Here is a 25,061-nt window from a genome sequence, read left to right on the forward strand (position 1 = left end):
AAATTTAAGTAAATTTAATGTTTAATCCAACTTGAAAAAAATAAATAAAATTAAAAATATATAAAAAAATTAAGTAACTTAATCACAAATCATGATCACAGGATTATATCCACAAAAATTCCAAAATACTGCCATAGGTTAAGATTTTTTCTTCCTTGGATGTCACAAACCTAATGAAAGATATTACTCGGATTTTATGATATATTTTGTATGATGTCCTTCTGTTAATCAGTTTGGTAGAATAGGCTTGACAAATGAATTTCTTTGTATAAGAACATCTTTAAAAAATGTCGTATTTCAGTATTTCCTTTAATTCATTCCCAGCTAGGAGGACAGAAATATCATTAAATCTTGATACCTTCAGTTTTCTTTTTTTTCTTTTGTATTTACATTCCACTCTCAATTATTTCCTTCAAAACCTTGATTCTTCATTAACAAAACTGAAAAACAAAGGGTAATGACAACATCTTTGTCTATTTTCTGCATTGATCCTTTTTTTCCTGTCATTAACTCAGAAAACTCCTAACTTTTTAATGACGGACTGAACCAAACTTATTTGACATGAAATACAAAAAAAAAAACTAGTGCCATAACAGTTTCAGTCCCTTTAGCGGCTATCTGCAGTTCTTGATGCTATTGCTTTTCACTCTGGAGTCAGTAATGCAATTCTGCAACCATCTCATAGAATGCTTCTATGAGATGGCTGGTAAATCTCAACTCTATTGTTGTTACGTTAGATTGCTTTTAACTGTCCAATATATCTTTGAATGAAGGTGTTACCCATTCTTCAGTGTAAAATAATGTGCAGTGCAGTAAGGCAATTAAGTTTACATATTCCAGGGCATTAATGATTAATGATTTGTTTTTATTTTGCTTTGGTTGTTCTAAGGCTACAATGCATCTAATTGTTTTTAGTTTATGAGCAATTTTCTCTAAGTCTATGCTAATGTATGTTAATTTTATGTATTTCTTTATTGGTTCATCTACTTTTGTTTATTTTGTGAAGTAAATCACAAAAATAACAAAAGTAGTAGTACAACATTTTTCACTACTTGCACTACTTCACAAGATATGACAATTTATAATTTTAAACTATAAATATTTATATTTTGAAAATACAAACAACATATGAACATTTGAAGTTTTCTCAAAAGCCTGTGTATCATATTTCTAAAGCAGATAATTTATGTATGATTGATGGTTTGAGGTGTACCATATGAGGTTCATTCTGTGTATTTTGAAATTGTTCTTTTTTTGTTAATTTTCTGTGATTGTGAGATTGATAAAATTTATTTATTTAGTGTTTTTGTATTTGGCAATAAAGTTTAATCTGTTGTATATTCTATTTGCGTCCTAATAGTTCATATTGTCTTCTGCTGCCTTGGTACAATATGTCATAATATAATTTTATTATATTTGTTTTACTAATTTTATTGACTGTAGTAAATCGTATTTAAGAAAAATTGATAATTTATTATGGAATAAATCTATTTTATGGGTGATAATTTGCGGCTGGAAAGGAAAACATTACAAAAAGTATGAAGAGAAATTTTTTATTTTAAAATGTACAGAGTCAAGTATGTTCATTAACTTAGATATTACAAAATATTTACAATGATATCATTGCCTGTTTTTTTTTTCAAATCACTTCGAAAATAAAAAATATATATGTAAGATTGTGCAACTACTCAGCTGAGTGCCACAGATATAAGGAGTTACAACAATATCCAAAGAAGTAGATTAGTGATACAATGGGGCAATCCTTGTTATTAATTAGAAATGATATTAAGCCCTTGAAAGGATTTATTGATTCATTAAGTTAATATTTATTAGAAAAGAATTTATATTCATTAGTTGAATTGTGACTTCTTCTGTACTACATGATTTTTTACACAAGTTTGTTATAATTACTTTTTCATTTTTACTTATTAACTTATTTAAAATGTACTATTCATTTATTATTAAAAGAATCATATTTTATAGGTTCTAATTCTTCCTCTAATCCTATACTTCATATAAGTAATATTGAACTATTATTTTTATTCATTTATACAATAAATTATTGTTACAATAGAATAATTTAAATTAAATTATTAAAGTTTAATTATTTTATTTTGAAGTTAAGTAAACAGTTATTTTAACTTAGTTGCTATGGAATAAATTAAAGATTGGTAACTTATAAAATTATCCTTAATTATAAGAATTTTATTCTACTGATTTGTATTATAGTATTCTAATTCTTAGATGTTTAAATATTGATATAGGTATATTTATAAAAAAGTTTTCTCATTAAAACCTCCAAATTATAAATTATATTTTTTTTGTTACATACTTTTTTTTAAAAATGAATAGTCCATATTAATGTAAAATAATTCAGTTTATAAATAATTCTTCTTACAACATAACCTTTAAGATTTTGATAGTTTTATCCCATTCTACATTATGGAATATCTTAAGATCTACACACATCACGCCAGTCTAATTTTTATCCTCACCCTGTCTCTTAAGATTATTATAACAGTTAAAATTGATCCCCTCGTTCCAGTAGTCTTTCTCACCCTGAACTGATCTTTCATCTTACATTCCATTCATTTATTTTTCTGGTCGATGCTTCAAATACTTGAGATCCCAAAACAAGCAGTATGGTATTTTGACATCTATTTCTGCTTTGTTGTGAATATAATTATAATTTTATTGGGGTTTCAGGGCTCTATCACACATTTTGCTCACTTTTACAGAATTATAATTTGTAAACTGTATTTTAAACTGCTTTATACTTGTTTAAATTTTGCAGAATTTTACAAACTCTATTTTAGTACACAGGGCTCTTTTGAAATAATCAAATTCTTCATTCCACACTCCACACAATGTTAAGAGTAACAATATATATACACAAGTTATACATAAGTTATAAACTTCAATCTTCAGTGCAATAAAAAGGAAAGAGAATGGTCACATAGTCGCTGGCAAAAACAGGCTATCAGATCAGTTTGGCACAATTTATTTAATAAGTAAACATAACAAATTAAGTAAATTACGAATTTTAAGATATAATGTTTTTATATTTATAAATGTGGAACCAGTACAAAAAAGTATCTTATTTTTACAGAATAACAATAGTCACCTCTATTAAGTCAACAAAGAACTGTTTTCATATAACCCAACACATTACTTTAGTCTTGAAGGACTTTTGTTAAATTTTTTAATTGGGTACCCAACCCATTTAAAATATTTTCCCCACTATTTATTTAAAATGGAGAGATTTTCTTTTATAGAAATATCATTATTCTGTTAATGAATTTTTAAGTAACATTAAATAAAATGTTTTTTTAAAAAAAACATCTCAATGTTTTTATATGCATAAATATGCTTAAATCATTTTCATTAACTTCTGAATTGTTATTTATTTTATATTTATCTCATTTATATGGTACTTTTGAATATTTAATTTGGTATAATTTCATTATTTATATTTTATTAATACAGTTAATAACTAGATTAACTTTAACTATGTTTACTAGAATAATTGATTTCAACTAGTTCAATTTTTTTATTTTATAGAGAATTTTTATATTTTTTGACAATGGCTTTACTTGACCCATTAAGGCAGTTCATTTTCTTCAATTTAAAATAAATCTATTTATTTATTGGATTGTACTGCACCAATAATAGTTGGTGTGATACAACTTGTTTAAAACAAATATACTTTTCTAATTTGTGTTTTAAAGGCATCCAGAAAATCTTTTCAAAGTTCTTTAAATTTCTTACTGTCATTAACCAACCAAAAGCGTATTTTTACATTCAAAATATTTCTGAATATCCAGAATGTGATTCATTCTGTTACATGTCATTTTTTTAAATTCACATCTTTAAAGAACCGAGTTTAAAAAATTATTTTTTAATTTTATATTTTCATTTTATTATGGCTATTACTACTAATAATAAAATTAAACCAACACAAAAAAGTAAAATATAGAATGTTAACTAAAAATGAGTTACTGATTTGATGAACTAACTGCTTGATAAATAAGTAATGTGTCATTAATTTTCAAAATATTCTAACAGCTGTATTTTAGATGTTATTGTTGTAACTAATGTTTTTTTTATGAAAACATAATTAAAATTTTACAGGATGTAAATGTGGCATATAAACAAACATTTTATTTATTAATTAAAGATTAATTTTATTTTTTATGGGGATGGAGTAAATATAAATGTTTGTCTTTTATGATTTATTATGGTAATAAACGTGTTATCTGTATTTCAGTTTCAGAAGTGTGTTCAACTTACTGTATTAAGGAATAGTAGAAATCACATTAAATTTATAAGTAATTAATAAATATTTAATAGAAAGTACAATATGGCAGAAGAGGGAGATGAAAGTAAGTCTATTTAAATATATATATATATATATATATATATAGAATTAAAAAAAAAAACTATTAATATTCATAATTCAAATAGAGACTGCTGCTAAAAATTATTTATATCAGTACATTTTAGGATATAAAACATTTCAATGCAATTTATAAGCATAGGTAAATTGGAAGAAACTGTTATAAAAATATTGTAGTTTTAGCTAGCAGAATGAAGTTTGTGTTATGATAGTGTTCCCATATTCCATTTCCTTGTTTGGGAACTGAAAACTAGGTGATCTAGAAGCCAGTATGCTAATTGCTAAATTATGAACTGATCAGTCATATTAAGAAAACAATTGCCTCAAAAAAAAATTATTCAAAAGTGTTTTATACAAAAAACAATTTTCCTGTAATTATTTGAAAATATTAAATAATTAGATAATTATAGATATTAACTATAAGAAGATAAAAATATTTTATTTTACTGAAATTTATCTGTTATGATTCATATTATTCCTCTGCAATAAACTTATTCTTTTAAACTAAAAATATATCTTATCATATTTACATGCACAAACCTTGGCTCATATGCGAATTAATTAATCAACTAAGAAAAAATACAATAATAACAAAGTAATGGGTTATAAAAAGTTATTTCTTCAGGCTCTTGTAATGTTGTATTATAGCAAAGTATTAAAAATTATATTAGTTTTAGAAATGAAGAAAGGTTTTTAATAAGAAAGGAGTCCGACAAGGATGTTCCCTATCACCATTACTTTTTAATTTTTACATGGAACTAGCAGTTAATGATGTTAAAGAACAACTTAGATTCGGAGTAACAGTACAAGGTGAAAAGATAAAGGTGCTACGATTTGCTGATGATATAGTAATTCCAGCTGAGAGTAAAAAGGATTTAGAAGAAACAATGAATGGCATGGATAAAGTCTTACGCAAGAACTATCACATGAAAATAAACAAAACAAAAGTAATGAAATGTAGTAGAAATAACAAAGATGAATCACTGAATGTGAAAATAGGAGGAGAAAAGATAATGGATCTAGAAGAATTTTGTTATTTGGGAAGTAGAATTACTAAAGATGGACAAAGCAGGAGCGATATAAAATGCCGAATAGCACAGGCGAAACGAACCTTCAGTCAGAAATATAATCTGTTTACATCAAAAATTAATTTAAATGTCAGGAAAAGATTTTTGATAGTATATGTTTGGAGTGTTGCTTTATATGGAAGTGAAACTTGGACAATCGGAGTATCTGAGAAGAAAGGATTAGAAGCTTTTGAAATGTGGTGCTGTAAGAGAATGTTAAAAATCATATGGGTGGATAAAGTGACAAATGAAGAGGTGTTGTGGCAAATAGATGAAGAAAGAAGCATTTGGAAAAATATAGCTAAACGAAGAGACAGACTTATAGGCCACATATTAAGGCACCCTGGAATAGTCGCTTTAATACTGGAAGGACAGGTAGAAGGAAAAGACTGTGTAGGCAGGCCACGTTTGGAATATGTAAAACAAATTGTTAGGGATGTAGTATGTAGGGGGTACACGGAAATGAAACTACAAGCACTAGATAGGAATCTTGGAGAGCTGCATCAAACCAGTCAAATGACTGAAGACAAAAAAAAGAAGAAATGAAGAGGTGTTGTTCACAGGGAGAACAGAGACATTTATTAGCTTAATACTGGAAATACAAACCATGTTAGCCTATGAAACAACAAACGTTTAGTGAAATTGAATAAATAACAGAGACAGATGTATAGAGAGCAGAAACTGTAGAGAAAGATAGGAAAGGCAAAGAAAAACTGGAATATGTAAAATAGATAACTGAGGATGTACGGTATAGTAATTATGTCGGAGTTAAAAGAATAACGCTTAATAGAAAGGAATGAAGAATAGCATCAAAAAAGTCAAATTACTTATTACTCAAAAAGAAGTGTATAGTGATGTAAATATTTTATAATTTTACTCTTTTAAACATTGCAGCAAATCCCCTCAGTATTGTCTTAAGAAATTTAATCTATGTTTCTATTTAATTCCAATTGATGACTTTACTTTGATCATACAAAAAAAAAATGTTTGGGCAAAACCTTTTTCATATTTAAATTCTAATAAGTAAACCACCTAGTATAGAATATTGAGATAATATGTAATGTGTTACCCTAATTTTTCATCGAAGTACTTTCACAAGATCCTGCATCGTCAGTCATGACTAAAATAATTCCGTTATTTCAGAACAAAAATTTAAAATAAAATACTAAAATAATGAAAATTGCATAATATACAGAGTGTTGCTATCTGTTGCAGATTTTATAAGACCATTTCCCTGAAACACTGTCTGATGGTTTATCAGATTGAAATTTTGTTTGTATTTGTGTATGTAATATCTTTCTAATTTATTTCATTTTATGTTTATTAATATTTATAAATTTGTGTTAATATCAGAGATTGTTTATTGTTTATTAAATGGTCTGCCATATTAGATTAATTTATCAGTTTTGTAAGTTCTATAATGTTCAAAACAGATTTGTATGTTAGTTTAAATATTTCTTTATTGTAAATTTTAGTAATGTTTTCAATGATATTATTAGTGTATAAATATTTTATCTATATTCTTTCACTCTTTTATGCCTCATGTACTGGTTGTAAGGTAGTGTTTTGACAGTTGTTTTTATAAATATTATTAATTAAAGTAGTATCATATCCATTTTCAACCGCTATATGTTTTATGGTGTTTTATTTCATTATTTAATTTTTCTATTTTATTATGTGTGCATTTGATTGCTCTATTAATCATATTTGTGTATATGTTAATTTTACAAGAATAAGGGTGGATTTGATTTTTTATAACATATTATTAGATATAGGTTTTCTATATACCTATATTTCAATTTGTTTGTCGTTGTTTATTTTGTCATTAACAACTAAAAATAATTTAATGTTCTATTATTATCATTTCAAATGCGAATTTTAAATTTTCATTATGTTCAAGAGTGCTTTAAATAAATATACAATGACAACCAGCAGTTTTGTTTTTAATTACAATTTAACATAACAAAAATTAACACTCATATGCAGCATGTACTATCTCTTAATGTTATCTTTTTTTTTTGCACTATACTTACTATTGATGCTCTCTCGCTATATACATTTATACTGCTGATCAATATAAACCAAAATGATAGTCTAGTAACCAACATTTTGATTGTTTTACAACACTCTCCCACAGTCAAAATATTGACAACAAAAATAATACAAACCATACATGACAACCTTACTAATATAAAATTATCACCTTAGATGTTTCATAACATGCAAAGAAAAAACCCAATGAACTTTAAAAATAAAAAGAAATATCATTCTTACTTTTCATTTAATATTCGATGGTACATAACATATTTTTATTATACCGCTTAATTTTCTCTTGAATAAAATGATGCTTAATCTCAATGTGCTTTAACCATTTAGCTGTTTGCAAGATTTACTAATTAATTAATATAGCAGACAAATTGTCTGCTACAGAATGAATCCTACAGTTTAGGAACAATGTATAGTATTATCAGCTAAAATATCCAAAAAATAAAAATACAAAATTTACTAATAAACTATTCATTTATCAATAAACAAATAATTTACCAACTAAGAGAAAAATTAAATACAATCTTTTAATAGTAAAATCAGATAAAACAAATACATCCAATTATCATGACAATGAAAAAAATATAATAACTTGATGAAACAGTACACTGTTCATAATAAATTTGAGGAAATTAATAACCCAACTAAAAATTTCTAAAAGCAACAAAAAGTTTAATTTTTTAATTATAATAAAAATAATTTAAAATAAATTTAAAACAAAATAATTATAATAAAAATAATTTAAAATACCATTATAGAATATATCCTTTTGAATTGATTGCCCCCTAAATCAACTGGACTACCAAAAAATCATAAATTAAACATCCCTATGCGATCTTTAATTAATTTTAAATCTGCCCCTAATTATATCATATGTAAAATAATCGATAAAATTCTTAGGAATGAAATTAATTTACCTAATACATTTAATTTAAAAAATGGTTATGAATTAATAAATAAATGTAAATAAAGACACTAGAATGGTCAATTGAGACATAACTAATTTATATCATAGCATACCTGTAAAAATAATAAAAAATAAATTGAAAATAATAATAAAATAAAGATCCAAAATTGATTGAAATATCATCTGTTATAAAAATATATGTTAACAAAACTATTTGAATTTAATAACAAATATTATACGTAAAAAATACCTTACCTGAGATTTCAATTATCTCAAATTATGTCAGATATATATTTACAGAATTTTGAGAGTAAATTAGTACGTGGTGGCAGTACTCACACACAATGGATCGGTATATTGATGATATTCTCATTATAAATAAACAATGAACTCCTAATAATATTTAACAAATAAAATTCTTATAATTTAAAATTCACATTTGAAATAGATAGTAATAGAATGTTAAATTATTTAGATGACAGAATCAAAACAAACGACAACCAAATTGAAACATCAGTTTATTGAAACTCTAAATCTAATAATATAATTCATAAAAATCAATCACCCTCATAAAAAATTTTCATAAAATGAACACTTTTACAAATATGATTAATAGAGCAATCAAATATGTACATAATAACAAAATAAAGTTAAATAATGAAATAAACGTCATAAAACATATAGAGACTGAAAATGAATAAGGTACTACATTAATTAATAATATTTATAAAAAAACATCTATTAAAACACAATAACATAATTATTAAAAAAAACACTAAGACTTTAATAGACACTAAGACTTCATTGTACATTTATTAAATTACATATACACGTTTTTAAAAGTACATAAAATTTTATTTCACTATTAACGTCTGATTCTTTTTTTATTGTTATTATTGAATTGAAGTTAATAATTATTCAGTAATTAATCAGTATATTTAAATTTAAAAAAAAATGAAGTTGATTGAACCGATGTGCCTTCCCCTTGTAAGATTCAAATGTTTCATTAATTAAAATTTTATTTGGCTATAATTCTGGAACCAATAAAAATAAGTACCACTTATAATATATCGTTGAAAAGCTGTCAATGAGAGCTTATTACTCAAGTTAAAAAGTCCACCTTTTTTGGATTTTGGGTATTTTGGACAACTTTGGTCCAGTGTATTGCAATCGAAACGGGAGGTGCACAACTAGAGTTACAACAGTCCTAAATCCAAAATTTCAACATTCTACGTCTAATCGTCTTTAGTTATGCGAGATACATACGTACGTAGAAACGTCATGCCGAAACTAGTCAAAATGGATATTTCTACTGAAATCTGAAAATCGAAATATTTCGCCACCACAATACTTCCTTTACTTCATATACGAGGTGTGTGAGAAAAGTAATGGGACTTACTTTTTACTTATCAAAGTTTTTATGTTTTTCAAACAACAATATTATCCCCTTCAAAGTAGTTCCCTTGGGCAGCTGTACACCGGCGGATTCGTTATTCCCACTCCTGGTAGCAGCGCTGGAAGGCTTCAACTGGTAGGGCTTTTAAATGTTCGGTCACAGTCTTCTGAATGTTCTCCAGAGTTCCAAAATGACGTCCTTTTAAGACATGTTTAAATTTCGGGAAAAGGAAAAAGTCACAAGGACTCAAATCAGGTGAATAGGGAGGTTGAGGAACCGCAGGAATGCGTTTTGAGGTCAAGCATTCCCTGATGGAAATGACCGTGTAAAATGGGGCATTGTCATGATAAGGCATCCACTTGTCTGCAATGTCTGGTCGCACGCGCGTCACTCTTTTCCTGAGCCTTTCAAGGTCACCTTTGTAATACACTTGGTTGACAGTTTGTCCTGGAGGAACAAATTCTTTATTCACGATACCCCTACTGTCAAAAAAGCAAATCAGTATGGTTTTGATCTTTGATTTGCTCATTCGACATTTTTTCGGTGAAGGAGATGACGGAGTCTGTCACTCTTCCCTTTGCCGCATTGTTTCAGGATCGTACTCGAATATCCAGGATTCATCACCTGTGATCACATGATTGAAGAATTCTTGGTCATTGTCAATCCTCTTAAGAAGATCAACGCACACGTTTCTTCGATTGCCCTTCTGTTCCGTTGTGAGGTTTATCGGCACCAATTTCGCATGTCCAAATCGTCTGTCAAAATTTGATGTACGGTGAAAGTGTTTAAATTTAACTGTTCACTCATCATCCTTATTGTTAAACGACGGTCTGATCTCACAAGAACCCTCACACGCTCAACGTTTTGGAAGTTGAAGATCTCCCTGAGCGATGTTGATCTTCAACGTGTTCTCGGCCTTCCAAAAATGATTTGTGCCAGCGGAAAACTTGTGCTCTTGATAAGCAATGTTCCCCATAGGCCTGTTTCAACTTTTGAAAGGTCACACTCGCGGATTCCCCAAGTTTAACACAAAACTTGATTGCACAACGTTCCTCTAAATTCCGATGCTCCATTTTCGTATAACACAACTTCACTGATGGCGCTGTCAAAAATAGCAAGTTAGCTGAACGGAGTTGAAACTCGTACTGAACATGTGGAAGGATGAACAACGGGTCTAGCACAGACCGGTAAACATAGCGTTGCCAGATCGCTCGCAGGGTTACCAATCCCATTACTTTTCTCACACCTCGTAAGTAAGTAAAAATGGAACAGACATCAAAATACACTAATAAGTTACGAAATAATTTTGTTCGAATACTTTCTTATGGCACATTTTTGAAACGGCGTCTGCTTCTACTAAATTAATTTCTAGATATAACAAATTTTTTCTATAATACTATATATGTATACTAATAAAACCAAATGCTGATATTACATCAGTGGAATTGATATTTATGTGCTTTAATTGCTTTTCCATTTGTGATTATTATGTCTTTTTAAGATTGTTACTCCATTCAAGTACACATAACTATGATCATGATTTTGGCGCTATTCAAAAAAATGTTTGGACGAAATTATTTCTTACTTTTTAGTGTATTTTGATGTCTGTTCCATTTTTTAAAAATATTTTATAATTTTCTGCCGAATTAATAACAATGATTAAGTTATTCAGATGAGTTAATGTGCATTTTGTGATATAATGCAGCTGCCTACAATCAAAGGTGTTTTGCTCAACCTTCTTTGTGTGAAGCAGAAATAAATTTGTGGCATCAGTTTTATTTTGTGAGCTAACAATAAACATGAGACAAAGAAATGACACGGAGTTCATTGATTTATTAAATAACTTGTGTTTTGATGAAGTTACAACTGGCCAATTAGAAATGCTTTGCAAAAGAAGTAGGATACCTTCAACAGATGAATTTACAAATTGAAATCCTGTGAGAATATTCCCAACTATTAAATTAGTTGATGAATATAATCGTAGTATGCCTATTAACGCTATTGATGAATCATGAGAAGCTGCAACATATGGGAAAATTCCCGCCAGAAATATTATTCCAGTAGCTGTCAATAACTGTGGTGGCCTGTTGCATAATGTACAATTGGCAGAGGGTTCAAGTATGTTAAGGCGTAATATATCGATTTCTTATGGTCTAGTTAACAGTGCTATGGAAATTGTAAAGAAATTCAAATGACCTGTCCTGGGACCAACTGGAAAGGATTGAGTTTCCAAAAGCTGTACTAATAAAATTCTATGACAAAACAATTGGTACAAAAATAAGATTTAAGGGGTTGTGTACCTATTAACACCAGTTAGTACATTTCAAGCTACTAAAGGATATGGATATGTAGAAAGACGTATGGTACCTAATTTTAAGTTGGGCTATAGCAGTGCAAAAATTAGAATGTACTGCACTAAATAGATGTAGAAATTTTAAAGAAAATAGTATTTTCAAAAGGACAAGTTTATGTTGTTCTAAGTCGAGTCATAAGCTTAGATGGTTTAGCTTAATTGTTCATCCTAGACCGCAGAAGGCACTTCTGTGATCTGAATTGCACTACATGTGCAATGTTATGCACATATATACAATTATAAGATTTCCATGTCCCTACCGATGCTTATATTATATATAATGTATATTGGGTCTGAAAGGTTTAAGAAAAGATCTCAATTTTTGATGATTTTATTAAGTGCTACATATTTTGTGCAGAAACTTACATTACCTGCACTACAGAAGACCACATAAAATCATCTAACGTGACGCATACATATTATTATTACCAGGATTTCCATTGTCTCTACCTACCCGCCGGACCACGAAAAAAATGTTTTTATTAACTTTCAGACCGATTTTTTGTGTCCAAAAAAACGTTTTTCAACATCATGGTACCACCGCAAAAACAGTGGCATCGATTGCAACAAGATTTATTTCAATCGGATTAATAGGAAAACAGTTATGCGCTAACAAATATATACAGATCGAATACATAACCTTTTTATTTGAAGTCCGTTTAAAATGACTACCTTACAACCAATACATAATACACAAAAGAGTGTAAACATATATATAAAGTATTTATACACTAATAATATTATTAAAAACATGACTTTTTTGATGCTATTCTTCATTCCTTTCTGTTATGCACTATTCTTTTAACCCCGACATAATTACTATACCACACATCCTCAGTTATCTATTTTACATATTCCAGCTTTTCTTTGCCTTTCCTATCTTTCTCTACAGTTTCTCAGACCTAAAACGCAGAAGTTTTTTGAAGATTTTCTTTTGCTTATTTTAGCATTTACTGAAGGCATATTAAATTTAGAGAAAACTACTTAAGCAAATTTGTCAAGTTTAACTTATATTGAATATTTTTAGAAAAGTTTTTTAAAGATTTATTCCTCACCTCTAATAAATATAATTTGTTTTTTTGGCTCTAATTCTTTTAATTTTTATTATTAACAGCTCGGAAAGTCACGCAATACTTTGCCAGCTTTTTTAGGTATGACAAATACTTTTAAGAAAAATGAATGTTTGCCTAGTTTAAATACAGATATTCTCACTGAATCTAATTAAATATATATAAATATCAGAATATCAGAAACAGTACTGAAGTAATTGTTTAGAAATGAGTACTATAAAAATCAGGATTTAATTTAATTTAATTTTTTATTTTACAACGTACTATACTGTAAGACAGATTTATTCAGAATTCTAACAGAAATGAATTTACAACACTACTTTATTTATTGCTAATTGTTTATTTTTTTCCTGTTTTAGAAACACTAGGGATATTTTCAGCAGCAGTATTAATTGGGAATGCAGCTGTTGGTGCTGGTATATTAAACTTCCCTGAAGCATTTGAATTTGCTGGAGGTATAATAGTGGCAATGATTGTACAGTTGGTGAGTAAAAGAAAAATATAATTAAAATGTACGTTGATAAAATTGTTCAATTTAAATACTTCGAAGGTGTTCAGCTTGAGATACCTTGCAAATTCCATATAATTATGAAGACTAAATGATTGAAGACCAAGGAAAAGATATGTATAACATAATTTGATAATTTTTTAAACCATGGGTGCAATACAAATATGGTGAGCAATAATACAATGTTGCTAAAGTTTATGAAAGTATAATTTAATAGAGAAAATTCAGTATGGCAGGAACAGACATCAGCAGCAATGTTGCTGTTCTAAATATTATATAATAGGCGTATTTTTAACATAGAATAATAAAAAATTAATTGAACACTGATGACTATTCACAGATTTTACTGTAATCGTACACACATCCTTACTATCAGGCATTTTATGTCCTGGAATATTAAACATACACACTTTCTTATCAGTATTATCATGTAATAAATAAATAAATAAATATATATATATATATATATATATTTAATAGATCAACCCTAAGTACAGAACAATTGAAATAGGATGAAGCGCTTACTTAACTTATTTCATTACATAACTGAAGCGCTTTTGCAAATTTGATTCGCATCATTCAGCTGCATACAATATATAATATATATTAAACATACACACTTTATCAGTATTATCATGTAATAAATAAAAAATAAATAAATATATATATATATATATATATATATATATATATATATATATTACAAAAGCATCAAAAATGTGTAATCCATGACAACATACACTTATAACATTCACTAATAATTTTATGTTAAAAATATTTTTAAACTAATTAAATTTAACTTACACTTTAAAACCATACAAAAATTTAAAACTTTTTATTTAAATTAAAAATTGTAAATTATAATCCCAAAAAGAGATAAAAACATAAAATATGAAAATTTTAAAAATATAAATCAATTAATTAAAATTAACCAAGTCAAAATTAAAATGTAAAAAGATAATTAAAACAAGATAAAAATTAAAAATTTTAAAAATAAAAACAAAAACTTAAGCAAAGAAAAATCATGTGCTAGTCATTTCATTTGTTTTACTTTACCCTTACCTTTTATCTTTAAAATTCAGATACATATATAATAGACCGCTGTGTTAAATGATGTAATATTAAATAAACACAGTTATAGGATCAATTTATTTAATTTCCAAAAGTACTTTTGCAAACTACACATTGGTAATGTTATGGTTATATCACCATAACATAGATATAACCATAAACATCGCCAACTGACGATGTGAGTAGTTCACGAAAGTACTTTTGGAAATTTAATAAATTGATATTATAACCATGTTTTGGTGTTTATTAATTATATCAATTTTATATATATATATATATATACTAGCTGGCCTGTCTAGTCAGAACCTGACCCCTTGGGGTTCAGGCCAGCCCAGGTGAATCCAAGCCAACTCAAGGACTCCTTAGAGGCTGCCAGAGCCTACCCCATGGTCATAGAGCTTTGTTCACTCACCCAATTTTCCAGTGGGAGCAGCCCCCTGGACACCTGCAGGACTTGCTTTGGTTGCTGTTCCACTTACCTGGAGGGCTCCACCTCCTGGACTCCTTCCTCTATACATTATCTTCACGGTTGTGAGAATAATACTGATAAATAATAATTATAAGCTTTTCCAGGTTTTATAGAAGCCTGAAACTAGATTACAAAAGATAATTACATTTAAAGTACACACCTGTGATGACGAAAAATACATAACTTATTTCTTGGCCATGGTGGCAGAAATATAATAATGAAATAAAAGGATTAATTTATTTCTTCCTTAATGAATATCTTTAATTCACAACTTCACCAGGGGTGAAGAAATAATGAATATTTTTAATATTTCAACCTTCAACAAAAAAAAGCCTCAGTAGAGCCTCAGTAGATGGCTTAAAACCTTTCCTGGGATAACACAAATGTATCCTGCAAATTTGAAAGTAATTGGTCAATTGGTTCCCGCATGATGCAATAACAAACAAGCAGACAAAAGTTATATATATATATATATATATATATATATATATATATAAAATTGATATAATTAATAAACACCAAAACATGGTTATAATATCAATTTATTAAATTTCCAAAAGTACTTTCGTGAACACTCACATCGTCAGTTGGCGATGTTTATGGTTATATCTATGTTATGGTGATATAACCATAACATTACCAATGTGTAGTTTGCAAAAGTACTTTTGGAAATTAAATAAATTGATCCTATAACTGTGTTTATTTAATATTACATCATTTAACACAGCGGTCTATTATATATGTATCTGAATTTTAAAGATAAAAGGTAAGGGTAAAGTAAAACAAATGAAATGACTAGCACATGATTTTTCTTTGCTTAAGTTTTTGTTTTTATTTTTAAAATTTTTAATTTTTATATATATTGATTATATATATATATATATATATATATATATATAAACAACACATTTCCAAATAACCATGATCTTAGATTGAGAATGTACCTGATGAATGCAAAAGTTAGCCTTCAACTTTATTAACAAATACCCCATTTAAATTTTGAAAATCGGATGATTGTTTGCACACATTATAAGAAAAACCCATTGCACCTCTCAAAGCAGTGCCCCAGGGACACCCTTTTTGTTACCAGTTGTGATGATGATTGGTCTAGCCTTCCACAAGGTGCTCACATACCTCACCACTTATACACAGTCCCCACAGGAAGCCTATTATTGTATAAAAGAAATTTTTTTAATTTATTTAATATTTTATTTAACATACATTAATTTTATTTTATTTTTTGTGATATTATTCCTTCAAATCATTCAGTTCAAACCCAGCTCACACAGTGGCTGACTCACAGTTCATTAAATTTTGTGCTTCAACTGGCAAATCTCCACTACAACATAAATATATTTATTTTTTGAATTTAAAAATATGTGAAAACCTTTTCAGTTACGCCAAGAAAAATGGGTAAAAATCTGGTTGCAATTGATCAATAGTTTTTTTTTGTAATCCCAACAAACAAAAACTCTCTTCCTCTTTATATAATTGTATAGATATTGATCTCTCTGTTGCAGTTCAACCTAGTTTCACATATCTAAACACCAGAAGATACCTAAATACTCTAACATACCAAGTTCTACAAATTAATTAGCAATATTATCAGTATTTCTTCAACTAAGTGATGATTGACAATGAGGTACTTCCATTATAATCCCCATTTATTTTGTATAATTTTTTCATAATTTTTTTTTTGTATCTTTTATTTCATTTTTAGAGTTGAGATTGAAAATTTTATCAGATCAATCTAATGTAAATCAACCTAATATAAATATTATAGCTTATAATTTGATTTTTCAAATTAGCATTTTGAAAGGAACATTTTAAGAAAGATGTTGAATATATGTTGCTTTACCTAATAAGAGGAATGGGTAATGTATTTTTATGTTTTGTATTTTAATAAAAAAATTTACAGAAATTGGAAAATATGTTGGCAATAATTGATTTATGAATAAATAGGCCAAATGCTGTAAGATTGAGTTAAAACAGAACTTTTAATAAAAAGTTCACCATACGTTATTTATATATGTTTATGTACGTTAACTTTCTTTTATTCTTAACTCTGTTATCACTGTTGGTTATTTTTTTTTTAACATTCTGCACTTTCTAATATAAATTAAATTTATAATCCCCCAGTTGATTTCTTCAACAACAGTTAAAGAATTAAATGTTGTCTCTGTAGCTTTCTAACTTCAAGTGTCAGAACCTGTGTTAGAAAAACCTACACACCTCCCAACAAACAGACCCTCAAACATATGGAAGAGCTGCTTAACATTAAAAATATCATGTTTCTTCCAGTCTACATGGAGCAACAAAAAAGAGTATAAAACTCTTTCTATCACTCCAACAGATTCATAAACGGGCTTGCCAAAGCAGACTGATGCATCCAAAATGGTCCAATAATGGGAAATAAAATTTCCACAAGCAGCTCTACTCACCCAGATTGGAAGTTCATGTCTGTTATGTCTGAAAGTAAGGGTCATCCACAGATTTTGTCCAGGGAATTCAGGTCAATTTAATTATTATAAGCCCACCTGTTTAGCCCACCCACTGGTGTTTTGTTAGTAGGGATATTTATCCCAGAACCAAAAAATGAAAGAGAGAGACTTAGAAAGTACAACAGTATTCATTACCACCTACACCTTTTTATTCAAGCGTCCTGAATAACTGTACTCCTTTTTGAGGAAGTGGTGTTTCACAGGATTTTCCTGTCAGTTAATAAACTGAAATACCTGAAGTCTATAATGGCTTTTAATATCTTGAACACTGGTAAATATCCTTCTTTAACAATATTCTAAAGTTGCAATCACTATCTAAAGATTTAAATGGGTCAAATTAATTTTCATTAGCCCATTTAAATTTAGAAATATTTTCCAAAGAAAAATAACCCACAATTTACTGTTAAAAAAATTGTTTACAATAATGAAGATAAAAAAAATGTATTTATATTTTGATATTTTTTTTAACAGGTATTACTGATATTTGTAATCCTAGGACTAGTTGTACTAGCAATACTCACCATTGAATTAAATGTTGAAACAATGCAACAAATGTTACTGGTTACATCTGGAAAATTCTGGAGCATCCTTAGTATCTTCCTTATTCCTGTGTATTCATTCTTTTGTTGTGTTGCATATCATGTTGTTATCGGTGATCAGTTTGATAGAGGTAATTGGATGATACAAATTTTATATATATATTTATATATAATAACAATAAAAAATGTTTGTTAAATTGTCTTCATCTTATGTTAGTCACAAATTCTACACAGTGCTATTAAGAAAATTTGCATTTTGAAATTGATTCATCAGACCTTTATATATAATTGGATATACTCAAAATTCTGTTACTCTCCATACAGATAACATCTACTAAAATAACTGTAAAAATATCATAAAATCTGTACTTCATTCTTGTATACATTTTTCTTAAGTAATCTTTCTTTTCTTTTTCCTGTTTAGCTTCCAGTAATTACCGTTCAGGTATTACTTCAGAGGATGAATGAGGATGGTATGAGTGTAAATGAAGTGTTTAGTCTTGTACAGTCTCAGGTCGACCATTTTTGAGATGTGTGGTTAGTTGAAACCACCAAAGAACACGATCTATCCACGATCTAGTAATACCTGTACAAAAAATTTTAAATCCATACAAAAGTAGTTATAAGTAAGCTGGAACTCTCGACTTCCAAATCAGCTGATTTGGGAAGATGCTTTAACCACTATACCAACCTGTTGGGTTTCTTCAATAATCTTTTCTTTTTTTCTTTTTCCTGTTTAGCCTCCGGTAACTACCGTTTAGATAATACTTCAGAGGATGACTGAGGATGATATGTATGAGTGTGAATGAAGTGTAGTCTTTACATTCTCAGTTTGACCATACCTGAGATGTGTGGTTAATTGAAACCCAACCACCAAAGAACACCAGTATCCATGATCTAGTATTCAAGTTCATGTAAAAATAGCTGGCTTTACTAGGACTTGAACGCTGGAACTCTCGACTTCCAAATCAGCTGATTTGGGAAGACGCATTCACCACTAGACCAACCCGGTGGGATCTTCAGTAATCTAGATGGATGTTTCATCACTAGGGATCCAAATTGCAAATCATGGAATATATAATTATTATTATTACTTATATATTTTAAAACCTATATATTTATACTTCTGATGATTACTACTTGCATATTTTTACTTCTTTGTATGAAGTAAAGGAAGTATTGTAACCACAAAAATTTTGTTTTTTAGATTTCAATGGAAATATCCATTTTGACCATCCCTGAATCTATTTTGACTAGTTTCGGCATGGCATCTGTATGTACATATATATGTATCTCTTATAACTCAAAAACGATTAGCCATAGAATGTTAAAATTTTGGATTTAGGACTGTTGTAACATCTAGTTTTGCACTTCCCTTTTAATTGCAATCAACTGGACCAAAAGTGTTGAAAAAAGCCCAAAATTCTTAACTGCAGTAAGCCCTCATTGAGAACTTTTCAACGACATATTATAAGTGATACTTATTTTCATTGGTTCCAGAGTTTATAGCCAAATAAAATTTTAATTAATGAAATATTTGGATCTTACAAGGGGAAGGCACATTGGTTCAAATCAGACTTCATCTCCTTTTTTTAAGTTTTTTTTAATATAGATTTATTACAATAAACAATAATTCAATAATAACAATAAAAAAAAAAAAAAAAAAAAAAAATTAAAAAATATCAAAGTTATTAATGAAATAAAATTTTATATACTTTTCATTTCAAAAAAATATGTATATTTAATTTAATAGGCATACAATAAAGTCATATTTTGTCCACATCAGATTTTTTAAGTATTTTATTAGTTAGTGTAGGTATTTTTATTTAAAAATTTTTCACAAAATCTTTATCATGCTTGTTTGTTTGTCTGTAATTTTATATAGACAGTGTTAAATGACTTTTTGACAAGTAAAAAGTAATTTTTTTTTTGATAGGTTATTCTAAGTGTTCCATGACAAAACTGACATACTTCACAGGTCTATTCCTCTCATCAAAATAAAGCGAAAAGTTCACATAAACATAGGTCTGGAAATGATTTGTTAGCGAGTTACGGCTAGGAAAAGCTTTCACCCGGAATTCAGCTCTCCTTGTGAAATGAGGTTATGTCATATTTTTACGATGTTAATTTAGGGCAAAATTAATGCTTTCCTTTGGTTTTTGATCTCAAAAATCGAATAAAATATTTTCCAGAACTGTATATCCACTAGTTTTTACAATATCCGAAGTAAAATGAAAAGTTTATCTGAAAACAGTTTTAGGTTTGCAATACAGTAACTTAGTAAAATGACTAATAAATGCATAAAATTTACTAAAAACACTTGTAGAGAATTTAACTCTAAAAATATCAAAGTAAATAAGTCCAATAAAAATCAAATAAACGTTTTAAAAATCACTTTTACCTAAGAAGAAACAGAACAAAAAATAAATGAAATGACTTGCACAAATAAATTATTGTATTTAATTTTGTTTTAATCTAATTTACATACCTTACACACTCTGTTAAAAATTATCTCCTTGATAGTTTATGCAAAATCTAGAATAATGTATAAATCAAAGGAAGTTTTTCTAAGTGTATCACAGTTGTTCTTAAGATGTTAAAGGTGTTTAAAATTCAGTTTAATAATTCTTCTTTGGGGTTAACTTTTTCTACGTTAAAAAGTTACTTTAAATGACCCCCAAAGGTAAAGTGCAAGGGATTTAAATCAGGGGAACTAGAAGGCCAATTAATTCATGCACATCTACAGATCCATCTGCCCGTAAACTTCAATTTAAACGCTGTCTAACATCTTGTGAATAATGAGTTGATCCACCATCATGTTGGAATAACATTTGCTGCCCTTTTTTCAAGAGATACATCTTCTTGCAGAACTGACCAATTGATTTTGTAAAAAATCTTTGTACACAATACCAGAAAAGCAATTTTGAAAAATAAATGATCCTATAAACTGGTCTGCAATTATATACCATCCCCCTCATACATTTATTGAAAATCAGGTTTGAAAGTTTTACTCTTTAAATGCATTTGAAAATTTTCAGTTGATCACCTGTGACTATTCATAAAATTTTGTATTCCATTTCTTGTAAAATAGATTCATTTGTGAATAAAATGTAATGAGCAATATTTTGAATTTCTTGTATCTGAAAAAAAAAATTTAATTCACTGTCACCCAGTTGAAGATTTTGAAGTTTGCAAACGGTAAGGATAAAAGTTCTCTTTCTTTAGTGTTCTGACTGCACTATAAGATATGCCTATTCGATTTGAAATTCGGCGAATGCTGAGTCAAGGGCTGTGCTGTATCATTTGAATGATATTTTCTTATTCAAGTACAGGCTGTTCCACAGGATGTTCAATGGAACAAGCAACCACTGAAAATTTTTAATTAATAAGTTACTGAAAACATTAAGGTTTTTGTAAGCTTGTGTTCTTTTATTGAGAAATTTTTTTTCATATTCTTGTTTACAGTCTGGCTATTTCCATTAGTAAAACCTTAAATGGAAAAAATATCTATTCTTGATTTGAAAATTTGAATGGCATCTCACTTTTTTAAAAAGCATGAATACTTTATACACTACACAAATCACAGATAAGACTAGTTATGGTTAATAATAAGTTAATTGTTGAACAATTGCGGTACACTAAATTTAATTTAAATTTTGTTTCTGAAAAGAACAGTGTTGCCAACTTTAGATTTTCAATAAACTTAAAGAACTTCAATCAATACAGTATTCTTGAAATTCTGTTTTTGTAGAATATTTTTTTAAACTATTTTGTAAGTATTTAATTAACTAAATACTATACTGTATTTTTTATTATTAATGTTTTTTTTTTTAAAACAAACAAATGAATGGATTGCAAAAATTTCCAGAATGTCATTTCTTTTATTTTTTGTTTCCTTCTGCAGTAAAATTTGATTTTTTAAAACGTTTATTTGTTTTTTTGGAGTTAATTACTTCACTATTGTTAGAATTAAATTCTCTTAAAGTTTTTTTAATAAATTTTAGCAAAGTTATTATTGTATTGCAAATCTAAAAAACTGGTTTTCAGACAACAAATTTTTCAGTTTTACTTTGACTATCATGAAAACTGCTCTCTCTCTTTTTTTCCTGTTTAGCCTCCGGTAACTACCGTTTAGATAATTCTTCAGAGGATGAATGAGGATGATATGTATGAGTGTAAATGAAGTGTAGTCTTGTACATTCTCAGTTCGACCATTCCTGAAATCTGTGGTTAATTGAAACCACAACCACCAAAGAACACCAGTATCCATGATCTAGTATTCAAATCCGTGTAAAAATAACTGGCTTTACTAGGACTTGAACGCTGTAACTCTCGACTTTCCAAATCAGTTGATTTGGGAAGACGCGTTAACCACTAGACCAACCCGATGGGTCATATCATGAATACTGCTGGGTATACAGTTGTGAAACCTAATTTATTTAATTTTTCAGGTCAAAAACCAAAGGAAAACATTAATTTTGCCCCTCAACTAACGTCCTAAAAATTTCAGTACAAACTCATTTCCCTAGCGAAGCTGAATTCCGGGCAAAATCTTTTGCTAGCCGTAACGCTCTAACAAAATGATTCCAGACACCTATGTTGATGGGAACTTTTTTCATTTGATGAGAGGAATGCCCTGTTAAGTACGGTCGGTTTCCTCATGAGACACATATTAGATTTTTTTTTGTAGACATTAAAATTTTAATATATTTATGTTTATATTTATGTAATATATTTATATTTATTTTGTTTAGTTGAATAATATAACCAAATGCAATGTTCAAAAAAACATTGCAAAAACTTTGTTTTTCAATTGAATACACTTTACATGGTTTGAGCTACAATTTTATGATTTCTACTAGAGCATGGGGTGCAAACATAACATTATGAAGGTATTATATAAATATCATGATTGATTTATTGTAGGTTCTGGCAAGTGTTACTGTGTCAAGTATGTTGTGTTAGTGAATAAATATGCCAAGGAAGTGTGTAAATTGTCCAGATAATGTTTGTTATGAGTGTGGGGATTTGCCATTTAAAAAACAACAAAGGTTTGACTCCACTAGTTAAAATATGTTTGATCTATACTTTGGCTATAAAGTTGGTGATGAGCATAAGATCTGGGCCTTTCACAACTGCTGTTTGTGAAAGGCCCAGTGTGAAATCAGTGTGAAATATCTGACAGACAGGGCTACTGGTAATTGGCAGATGAATTTTGCCATACCAGTGGTGTGGCATGAACCACATATGTTGGAAGGAATTTTTTTTTTTAAGTGTGAAAACCATTTGTCAGATTATTTCTGAATTTACTCTGATAAGTCTCTGATGTGTTGATTCCTTCAACACATCTAACATAGAAGTTAAATCAGAATACGAGATAGCCACTGAACTTCAACATGAGAAGCAAGATGATCCAACTGAAGCAGAATCCTCACCCATGAATATAATCTGATAACTCGAGGAAAACTAACAACTTATCTGGGATTTGAACTTATTGAAGAAACAAGCTGCGCTTTTGCGATCTACGTACTGACTTTTGAGATTTTCTATATACTGATACTAAGTGTTTCCTTCAAAATCATCAGAAAAAGTTTGAAGATTTATATTCTGAAGGAAGTATTTTAGTGTACTGTAATAATATCTGTGTTGTCGTAGATTCACTTTATCATGAAGGTAACTATACAAAATGGAGGAGACTGTTCATTGATTCTGTAAAAACTAGTTTAAAGGTACTCATTTACACAATAGCAACAAATCTCCTTCCTTCTGTGCTGTTAGCTTATGCAAGTAACATGGAAGAAACATATGACAATATGAAAATTCTGTTAGAAAAAATTCTTTACAAGTAGCGTTGGACAGTATGTAACCAATTTAAAAGTTATTCTGTTATTAATGGCTTTGTAGCTTTACTACACTAAATTTTGTTTGTTTTTTGTGTAAGTGGGACACCAGGGATAAAGTTAAATCATTACATCAGGAAGGAATAGCCAAAGCATAAAGCACTTAACCCTGGACAGAAAAATTTAGTACATCTCCCTCTAGTTAACGCGGAAATGATTCTTCTACCTCCACTCCAGATAAAATTAAGAGCATTACAAAATATTTGTTAAGGCAATGGATAAAAGTGCTGGATTTTTTATTTGAAAGAAACATCTCCTCTTGTTAGTGAAGCTAAAATCAAGGAAGGGATTTTTGAGGTCCCAAATAAAAATTTTGATTAGAGACTGACAATTTAAAGCACCGTTAAGCCACCTCAAAAAGTCAACATTGACATCAGTTAAAGGTATTTTGGATGAATTACCATGACATTGAGGGTGAAATAAGTCATACAAACAAATGGGGTGTAATGTCTACCTAAAACTTCAATTTTAGATTCACACCTGGAGTTTCATTCCAGAGAATCAAGTTGCTATCAATTACATGTACAGAGAACACTTTCACCAACAAATTTCATTCATGGAAAATAGGTACTAATGACAGTGGAATCCAAGAATGCTTGCAGATTATTGTTGGATGCTATAGGAGTACGTTCCAGATGCTAAACACAAACAAAATGAAAACTACTTAAATAGTGTCCTGTATACATGTATAACCTTAAATTTCTTTTAAAGTTATACATACATAACATTAAAAAAAAATTGGGTGATGAAGAAAATCTATTTACATTTGAATGCAGTGTGAAAAATTATATTAGGATCACATATTTTGTACCTTGTACCAAATAAAATCTAATTTTGT

The 25,061-nt window shown here is 28.5% G+C and overlaps 1 protein-coding gene across 4 annotated transcripts in view; it reads left to right on the forward strand.

Moving 5' to 3' along the window:
* The window catches only part of LOC142322019 (sodium-coupled neutral amino acid transporter 7-like), an 85,112-nt gene that overhangs the window by 17,241 nt on the left and 42,810 nt on the right, over window positions 1-25,061 (forward strand). For 2 of the 4 annotated variants that reach the window (XM_075360601.1, XM_075360600.1), the window contains exons 2-4: window positions 4,268-4,382; window positions 13,595-13,719; window positions 18,256-18,454. In XM_075360601.1, the coding sequence (XP_075216716.1) occupies window positions 4,361-4,382; window positions 13,595-13,719; window positions 18,256-18,454 (346 nt within the window). In that variant the 5' untranslated portion in view covers window positions 4,268-4,360. The remainder of the gene's footprint in view (window positions 1-4,267; window positions 4,383-13,594; window positions 13,720-18,255; window positions 18,455-25,061) is intronic. The other 2 variants (XM_075360599.1, XM_075360602.1) reach the window with 1 other exon arrangement.

The sequence above is a fragment of the Lycorma delicatula genome, chromosome 3 (assembly GCF_047948215.1).
Source record: "Lycorma delicatula isolate Av1 chromosome 3, ASM4794821v1, whole genome shotgun sequence".
Taxonomy (NCBI): Eukaryota; Metazoa; Arthropoda; class Insecta; order Hemiptera; family Fulgoridae; genus Lycorma; species Lycorma delicatula.